Source organism: Cannabis sativa, chromosome 9 (assembly GCF_029168945.1).
Source record: "Cannabis sativa cultivar Pink pepper isolate KNU-18-1 chromosome 9, ASM2916894v1, whole genome shotgun sequence".
Taxonomy (NCBI): Eukaryota; Viridiplantae; Streptophyta; class Magnoliopsida; order Rosales; family Cannabaceae; genus Cannabis; species Cannabis sativa.
Genome location: NC_083609.1, coordinates 56,658,942 through 56,669,159, shown reverse-complemented (window position 1 = coordinate 56,669,159; position 10,218 = coordinate 56,658,942). Strand labels below are relative to the sequence as shown.

The following is a 10,218-nucleotide window of genomic DNA, read 5'->3' as shown; positions in this document are numbered from 1 at the left end:
TATGTGTGTGTGTAATTGTGTTACCTTCCAAGTAAACCTCCCAAATAGCAAACTAAAGAAAAGAACAAAAAACATGTAGTGTTATATTAAGTGATGACATGACTTATAAGAAGGTTTAGTTGAATTATAAAAGAGAAAATAATGTGTTAATAATTATAGAATTATTAAGAGAGAAGAGTTAGTTGGGCAAGGTTTGTTGCGTTCTAATAAGTTTATTATTGGTTTATAAGATAAAAACAGAAGCAAATTGGAGGTGTGACCATAGAAATTGGCGGAGCCCAAACCCCAATCCAATGGTTGCATTGCATGGTTCAATAATTTACTCCAAAAAACACAACTCATTGCTTATGCCACCGCGAAAGATTTGCATTTCATCTCATTTTTGAATCAAATCATGCAAAAACTCACCTTACCCTTGATTATAATAAAACCCTATTTTGGGTCTCATCCCAATTTTTTTTATTTTTTTCTTACCACAATATGTGTGTGATCAAAAAAAGAAACTAAAAACAAAACAAGTAGTACTACATATGTGTTGGTCTTTTTTATTTTTATTTATTTTTTGTTCTTATTCCCTAACAAGCTTGGAGGATCATTATTTTGTTTTTTCTTTACTTTCCATTTTATATTTCTTCTATGTATATATATAAGCACTACTCAACCAAACCATCTTTCTTTCTTGATCATCATCATATCTCAATTAGGTACTATGTCATCATCTCATTTGGACTTGAGTGGTTGCAAGAAGAGAAAAAGAGGAGAGAGGGTTTTTAGGTTCAAGAACTTTGGGGAGAATGGTTACCCGGTCGAATTCGTGGGGTGTTTTAGAGAAAATGTGAAAGCGTTGCTTGAATTTGGGCATTTGGAGAGTAATTTGTGCACGACGGGCATGCCATGTTGGTCTTTTCAGCTAGAAATTCATCGCCACCCTCCTCTTCATGTTCTTCTCTTCGTCGTAGAAGAGCCTATTAATGATGCTTCAAATAGTATTGTTGACCGTAGTTGCAACCAATGTCAATACGTTGGTAAAGTTCACAAACAAACACTCTCTCTCTTAATGCCCTAGATAATTTTTTTTTCCGATGCATTTCAAAAAAATATTAACAAAGTGTCCCTAGTGCACAAAATAAATTTATTTTTTTTTCGATCTTCTTATACAATTTTTTTTAAAGGCGTTTATTTGTGTCGTAAAATTTTACAACCAATCTCTTTTAATCCATCAAATAAACTTTTTCTTGAAAATATTGACAAAGTGTATTCATTTTCTAACTAATGTACAACAAAACTGTCTTGCGGTACATTTTCTTCTTCGATACAAAAAAGTCTATTTTGTAGTAGCGAAAAATATTATTATGTTTAGAGTGTGAATAGTATTGTTGTGATTAATTATTAGCTCACATTTTGTAGTAACTTTCATTATGATCAGGTTGGGGAAACCACATGATTTGCAATAAGAAGTACCATTTCGTGTTGCCTTCGAAAGAATCCATGGTGGCGGCTTGTTTGAACAGCAAAGGCGGTGACAGTGGCGGTAGCGGTGGTAGTAGTCATCATCATAATAAAAATCAAGTGGTGATGGACTCAGGGAATTATAATAAGTCCAACATATTTGTGGAATCAAAAGGGCATGTGATGCATGGTGTGTTTCACTCAAATGGGTTTGGGCATTTGGTTTGTGTCAATGGGTTAGAAACTGGTTCAGATTTGCCTGGCCATCACATTCTTCAATTTTGGGATCGTTTGTCTACTGCCTTACGTGCCAGGTAATTAGCTTAATTACTTATTTATTTTAAGGATTAAATTTAGCAAATATTAATTTAAATATAGTTATTACATACTCTTAAACGATTATATATATCCTTATTTTGAAAAGATAATATTTAATATTTGGTAAATTAAGGTGATATATTATTTTGATGCACAATGTATATATCAATTTATAATAAAATGACTATATTTCTTTTGTTTTTTTAGAAATAAATAAAATGAGATATTGAGATATGAGAAATTTACACAAAATATTGGTAATTTTTTTTACGTTCAAATATTATATATATATACTTTTCACATTTTTACAATGTTCTATACAAATCACACAAAAATAATAAGAAAACTAAATAAAAAATAACATTCAAATAACATCATAATAACATAAAAATAATATAGAAATAACAAAAAAATTAATAACAAAATAACAAGAGTACAACATAAAAATATTAAAAGACCATATTTTCTGTAAATAAAATCATAAAAATGTTAAAATTTTATACTGCCATATTCTTATAATTTTTTTTTTTTAATTTTTAAGTATTTATGAAATTATTCCTTGAGATATTTGAAGGAGCTTTATATCTACACACTAAAAGGAGTATTATATATGCATATATACCAAGAATTTATAGATGCCCCAATATTAAATAATAATAATAATAATAGATTGTAACATGAGAAATCATCACTTCGTGCGTATTTTTAACAAAATGGTGTATAAAACTATATATTTAGAAATGTGGTGTTTTTGGCAAAATTTATGGGCGAGCTGAATCTATAACTCGAGGTTGGGCCTACTTTGGGCTTTAGCTTATTTGGTATGTGGGCCTTCTTTTTAGTGTATATTTGGGCTTTATAACTACCATATTTAAACTAGATCGCTATTCTAACATATATCCTTTCAGCCAAAAAAAAAAAAAAAAAAAAAAACTAACATATATCCAAAGATTATGATAGCTTTGAAAAAGAGAAAAATCAAAGAAAGTTAGAATGGTGTTCATCCTTTACTTTTTCTTTTCAAAAAGATACCAGAAAAAAAGTAAGATTTGTCCGGCTGTCAAGAGTCTAATATGAACAAAAGTAAGCAAAAGTCAAAATTAACCAAACTTTTGTTTTGGACTTGTAAAGATTGATTCCAATTTTTTGTTTACATAAATGGACTTACTTTTTCAACTAGAATAATAGACTATGTCTACCAATGATTTCAATTAATTAATGTCCTTTTCTCTTTTTCTCTTTTGCTCTTTTTTTCATATTCTTTCCATGTAATATGCTCGAATAATCAATTACCACATTTTAAAAATACAATAAGAGCTATACCACTTCTAAATCTAGTAGACTATCATGAACACTCATGATATCCTTTTTCGAGTTTTGCGATTAGGCATCAGTACACTACAAAAAGTAATTACTTTTAGTGATAATTTTTTAGTCTCAACATAATTTTTTTTTGAATAGACGTGACTTTTAGTCATAACAAAAAATTACTTGTAACTAAAACGTAGTATTTAGATACAAGTTGTCACTAATTTAGTTTTAGTCACAGCAATTGTTATGACTAAAAACACATTTAGTTACAACTAATTATAATTTTTGTGATTAATTCTTTTAGTTACGAATATTTAAGTCACAATATAAAAATAATGATTTATAATTAGTCACAGCTTTTTTACTTTTAGTCACAAGTTTTGTTGTGACTAAAAATAATTTTTTTTGTAAAATCTAACATTATTATGAAATGACAGAATAATTAATATAATAGTTATTAAATTGAAATACATAAGACCTAATATTAAATTTCATCAATAACAATATGACATCTTACTACCATGTTTATTTTGTATTTATAGGAAAGTGAGTCTAAACGACACTGCCCAAAAGAGAGGCATGGAATTGAGGCTAATCCATGGAGTTGCTTATGGCGAGCCATGGTTCGGAAGGTGGGGTTACAAGTTTGGTCGAGGAACCTATTGTGTCACACAACAAATGCACCAAAGAGCCCTAGAAGCCTTAAGAGGCATACCCTTAACACTTCTTATCCACCATTTTTGCACATCAAATCGTGACTTACCTTTAATAATCTCAAGGTACCAAACACTTTCTGATCATTCTTTGACTACCTTAGGCGACATATTCCATTACATGTTAGAACTCAAGTCTCGCCTCCCCAACGAAACTTCCAACATGGAATCATACAACCCTGGAATCTTGGTCGAAACTACATGTCGTTGGTCTCCAAAAAGAGTCGAAATGGCCACTAGGGTTATTGTAGAAGCCTTGAAAAGAGCTCAATTTAGATGGGTTTCAAGGCAACAAGTTAGGGATGCAGCTCGTAACTATATTGGAGATACCGGTTTATTAGATTTTGTCCTCAAATCACTTGGTAATCAAATTGTTGGGAATTACTTGGTAAGACGAAGCCTAAACCCTGTCACAAAAGTTCTTGAGTATTGTTTAGAAGACATTTCGAATGTATTTCCTGATCATCATCACCATCATCGTGAAGGTAATAATAATAATGATAAAACAAAATACTCAAAATACAAAATCACACGATTTCAATTGATGAAAGACATGTTTTATTTGTACAAGTACATTCTCAAAGACCAAAACAACATAATTTGCTCTATGAATGGAGATGGAAGTACTAATATTCTTTCAGCAATTCCATTGGCGGTAAGGATTGTACTCGATACTAAGTACCTTATCAAAGAGTACCACAATGATTTTTCATCAAAAATGGAGTTAAGTTTGGAAGGAAAATTTAATTTGTGTTGTACAATTATGTTGAAAGACACTACTACTCAAAGTGAAGAAGGTAACTTGGTGAACAAGTCATTAATGATGCCATTGCCTCCATATGAGTGTGTGAGTATTAATAAAAATGCTACCATAGATGAATTGAAGCTAGAAGTAGAAAAAAACTTCAAAGAGATTTATTGGAGCTTGAGTAGCTTAGTTGTGGAGTCTATTCATAACTTGAACACAAAGGGAACCGATTTGGCTCTTGGGATGGTTTCAGAAGTTGGTCAAAAACTAGTTTTTGTTGGTAGAAATAATACTAAATACAATTGTAATGATATTATCAATAGTTATGAGTGCTTATATGGATCATCATGTAGCTCTAGCATTAATAACAACATTATTAATAGCACTAATAGTAATAGTAATAGTAATAGTAATAAAGAAAGTGTTATGGATTGTGTTTGTGGGGCCAAAGATGATGATGGAGAAAGAAGGGTCTCGTGTGACATTTGTGAGACTTGGCAACATACTCGTTGTGTTGGGATTCCTAATAGTGAAGAAGTTCCTCATGTATTTATCTGCACTAGATGTGAGCAAGAGATTGTCTTGTTACCTAATTCTCTTCCTTAAATATTGATTAATTAAGTAATAGGTTTAAGTGTGAAATTAGTTAATTAATTATTGTTTGTAATAATTAATAATAATTAAGCTTCTAATAATAAGTGGTAGTTATTGATTTTATGGTCAATTTGCATGTGTTTGTTTATCTTTCCAAACATTGTGCATTAATGTAAAAGGAGTTCATAAATGAAGTACTATAAAGTTTCTTGCTAGCTGTTTTTATAATTTTTTTATTTATGTATATACAAATTATATATAATGGAAAATTAATCTATTTTTGAAAATTCTCCAATTAAGTGACATGTAATTTCAAAAGAAAAGTTGTTTTTATTTTGTTATTAACGATTAACAACATAGGAACTTTACAGTCTTGTGAACTAGGGTTTAACTTCCATCAAGTCATAATTAATATTTTTTTTTTTGTGGTTTTTACACCTGAAATTTCTAACTTTTTTCTTTTTTATTATAGGACGGAATTTTTTTCAAAAATACTGTATAAGTTTTATATTGTGTACTGTGTTAAGTTTTCATGGTTGTTTTATAGTTATTCCACAGTTGTTTTAATTATTCTGTTTTGTTGTTTTATGGTTATTCTATAAAAAGACAGTATTTTGTAAAAAATTCCGTATGATAGTAAAATTATAAATTTTTACTCAAAATCTAATATTTTTTATAAAAACTCCTATTTTTTTTAGCTGCAAAATCACTAAAAATAAAAAAGGTAAAGAAAACAAAATACTATTTATTTTGAATTATAGTCCACTACCAATTAAGTCACAAATACTTAGATATGGTTTAGGGTTGGATGAAGCTTGTTTTTAGTTGGATAATATTCCACCACCAATTTATTAACGAATTATCTTTTGTTTTATGATAATATGGTATTTCTCCTTAAAAAAAAAAGTCACAAATACCTATTTTAAAAGCCGCTAATTACACAGATGTCCCTAACCTCAATTGGTATATTATTAGTACAATTGACTGATGAAAATGGACCCTGTCTCTATGAAGTGTTTTTAACCAAAATGATTAACTTTTTTTTTTTTTTAATTATTATCATTTATAAGAGCGACACAAAGATTTTTTTTTTTTTTAAATCAATGAACCTAATATTTGTGACTGTAATGAGTTTAATGACCACTTGTCACAAATCATAACGGTCACAAATTTAAAAAAGTTAAGAAAGTTTTTAACATGTTTAGAAAAATAGGTCAAAAAGAAAAGTTAATTACTTTGTCCAAAATCACTATATGACAATGATGAGACCAATCAAGTGGTAGATAGAGGAGCTAAGCCCAACCTGGCCCACTCCTACAGTAGTAACTGGGCCAGGCCCAAATGTACAGCCCAATTCATAGTATATATACCGATTTGGTTAAGGGATTATTAAAGGGAAATTTATAAAAATACTGGAATTTGAGTTAACTTTTACAAAAATACTGTCACACGGAAATCTTTTCAAAAATACTGTGTTTTTGTAAAACACCAGTAAAACACAAAGCAGAACAACTCAAAACAACAGTAGAACACTAGTAAAACACCAGTAGAACACCAGTGAAAACTTAATACAGTATACTGCAGTATGAAACTTATGAAAAAACACAGTAAAAAAGTTAAAAATTCCGCCTAACAGTATTTTTGTAAGAAAATGACAAAAGTTAGTATACCATGTAAATTTCTCTTATTAAACCAATATACAACAAAAATAGAAAAAATATAAAAATACGACTGTTTAAAATTTTTAATATTTTTGCGTTTTTTATGATTTTATTTACAGAAAATAAAAATTTTTAATGTATTTTTATATTATACACTTGTTAATTTATTGATATTTGTATGTTATTTTTTATTGTTATTTTAATATTATTTTTATGTTACTTTTATATAATTATTTTTTTTATTTTCGTGTTATTTTCATAAAAAAACTACAAAAAATAATAATAATAAAAATCTTTAAACGTAATGTAATTATTCATTTAGTTAATGTGTCAGTGGAAAAAAAAAACAGTTTTTCCAAATGTAACTATCTAATTAGGTTTTGTCTAGATAATTCTCATACCATACATAATTATCAAATAAATTTTAATCACTTCTAACTCAATTATTTGGTCGTGATGAAATTAATCAGTTGAAGTGCTTAACAAAGATTTAATTAATTACCCAACAAATAGATGTGACAAAGAATGTTCTATTAAAAGATTTTTTTTTTTCATTATTTATTATTTAATTAATTTAATCTTCTTATTGTGACATCTTAACCAATATGTCGGGCTAATATAACGAGAAAAAAAAAATCACTAAATTTTGAAAAAGCATAAAACTGTCACAGGTAAAGTTAAACATTAATCGTTGAAGATTACTACTCAACTTAATATGAAATTATGTCTTTTATTTTTATTATTATTTCAAAAAAAAACTTATAGTTGTTGTTAAGACTTGAAAAAGGAAAGATTCCTTGAACTATAAGGTTCTGTTTTAGAACTTTTTAATTAGTTTGTATTAAATTGGAAATTTGTGACCACTTGTTTTTGATTTCCATCACACATTTTTTATTTATTTAATTAATTAATTGATATATGAGATAAAATGAGATAATGAAAGGTCTTCTTTACCAAATATTAGCTGCTGAAATGAAGTGAGTTCTTGTCATTAAGATTTGGATATCATTAAATTAAGTTTGTGAATCAATTACATATGGTATCATAAATATTTATTTATTGATTAAAAAAAATATATTTAAGGTTCACCTTAATTAATATGTAGATGGATTATGATCTGAACATTAGAACTAGGTACACAATATTGATGTGAACATTTATAATATATATAGTGATCATGTTTAACTATCTAAGCTCATATTTCATTATCAAATATATATTATATAAACATTTTGAAAAATAAAAATAATTAGACACAATGTCATTGAGAAAGATCAAGAATATTGAATTATTAATTCCCATTGAAGACTTTTTTTTCCTTATACTAATAATAAAAATTATGTCTAGTTTGAATAAATTTTTATAAATACAAATACATGGGAACAACTAAAGACAAACTCGATAATTAAGTATTAGAAAAATAGAATTAAAATTTAATTGAAAGACAAAACTATTATGTATATTTATAATCAAATCTTTTCCATGTTTCAAAAAACCCAAGCTAATTTTCTAGTCTGAAAATGATCTCATGAACTCTAGAATGTATACTTCAACTAATGATAATGAAATCTCTAATTAATTAATGGAGTGTTTTAAAAATATATTTTTTATGATTTATTTATAATTTTAAGACCTAATATTTTTATTTATAAAAATACGATTTTAAAGTTTTAGAATCATAAAAAAAAATATTTTTCTTAATAAAAAATAAAAAAAAGGACTAAAAAATAACGAAAAATCAACCTTATATAAAATGTATACATCAATTATAAATAAATTATAAAATAACTGAAAAAGAATATCTAACAGTTTACTGAAGTTTGTATTTTTGTATATAAAAAGCTCAACCCGTAATTTTTTTTTTCCATATTAACATGTTTTTATAATTTATTTTTTCAAATTTTTAGCCTCTTATGTAAAAAATTTTGAATTAATATTCTTCAATAATTATCAATATATAGATGTTTATTAATATATATTTATATGCTTAATAAAAGAAAATTTTAACTTTTCATGCTTAATTTAACTACTTAATTAAAAAAATCTCTTTTTATATTATATTAAAAATATGTTGGGAAATTTGACTTTTTATGTTTACAAATACTTAATATTTTTTCCCTAAACACATAACACGTAATATTTGTGGGATATAACACATTTTACAATATCCATAAAATACCCCCATTTACATTATCCCCTATCCCCTCTCTTCTTCTCTCTTTCTTCATACCCATCGCACCCCAATTGGGGTCCCCATCGGACCCAAAAGTTTTTCCAGTACATGCATCGGACCCCATCGAACCTGTCGGACCCAAAAACTAAATTTTTTCGCACATGCATCGGACCCCAGCGGACCATCGTCTTCCCCAAATCGCAGATCTGAACCTTGGACATTGTTGGGCACCGTTCGGGTCTCTTCTGTGCCGAAGTGGGTCTCCTCCGTGACGCGGTGATGAGGGTCGGAATGGTGGGTGTGGGTCTGGGTCGGGGTGGTCAATCGAAGCGGGTTGTGTGGGGGGTTGTGCGATGTGGGTTCGAGCGAAGGGCGGTGATGAGGGTCGGGTGGGTGTGGGTCTTGGTCGGAGTGGGGGGTTGTGCGATGTGGGTTCGGGAGAAGGAGAAGAGGCGGAGAGAGTTTGAGGGAAGGAGAGAGAAAGGGTTTGAGTTTTTGAGAGGGATATTTTTGGAGTTTTGAAAAGTGATCATATGTTTTCAATGTTGAAAAGTATTAGTTAAGGAAAAAATTATCCCCATAGAAATTTAAATTTCCCAATATGTTTATATAAAAAAAAAAAAGTCAAACTCAATTTTTTTTAATCTTTTTTTTCTTTCAATCCATATAATGTAGTAATAATAAAAAAATTCTAATTAAATATAAAGTTAAACATAAAAAAACTATCAATTTTTAATAAGTGCACAATTAATTTTTGGTACTATTTTTTTTGCATGCGTTCTTATCTTTATTAGTACTTAAAAAACATATGGAAATAATGAAGCAATAAATTGTGCAGAAGAAAAATCAAAGGATCCAATAAAGTAAATCCAGAAATTGTAATTAAACTCTCAGAAAAAAGAAATAACCACCACAGAAAAAACAAAACTAAAAGAAAATATTATCCATGGGTTAATATACATACAGGATCAGACCCTAATCATAGCACTGGAATTATGGTACCTGAAAAGAGATCATTAAAGAAGATTCAAATAACTTTGAATTATTTTGATTAATTATTACCCCTTTCCTCTCTTACAAAACGAATTGGTAACAATAATTAATAATATATATATATATATATCACTGTAGGGGTGGATATCATCCATTCCAATCTAATTGAACCGAACCGATCTAATCTAATCCAATTATAAAAAGTTGGATATTCAATTACAATTGGATTGGATTTAAGGTTAAAAGTTAGATTTTAAT

General features: G+C 28.2%; 1 protein-coding gene across 1 annotated transcript; it reads left to right on the top strand.

Moving 5' to 3' along the window:
• Positions 1-506: 506 nt before the first annotated feature.
• Positions 507-5,354, top strand: LOC115723942 (PHD finger protein MALE STERILITY 1). Its single transcript, XM_061104281.1, has 3 exons — positions 507-1,025; positions 1,427-1,763; positions 3,621-5,354. Exons 1-3 carry the CDS (start codon positions 710-712, stop codon positions 5,143-5,145), a joined length of 2,178 nt encoding a protein of 725 aa, XP_060960264.1. The 5' UTR covers positions 507-709; the 3' UTR covers positions 5,146-5,354.
• Positions 5,355-10,218: the final 4,864 nt, after the last annotated feature.

What these genes read in the sequence shown, in the direction of transcription:
- LOC115723942 (XM_061104281.1), top strand. Translation starts at nt 710, where the DNA reads ATGTCATCATCTCATTTGGACTTGAGTGGTTGCAAGAAGAGAAAAAGA. An exon ending in CAACCAATGTCAATACGTTG is followed by an intron (nt 1,026 to 1,426) that starts GTAAAGTTCACA and finishes CATTATGATCAG; the next exon opens with GTTGGGGAAACCACATGATT. An exon ending in TCTACTGCCTTACGTGCCAG is followed by an intron (nt 1,764 to 3,620) that starts GTAATTAGCTTA and finishes TTGTATTTATAG; the next exon opens with GAAAGTGAGTCTAAACGACA.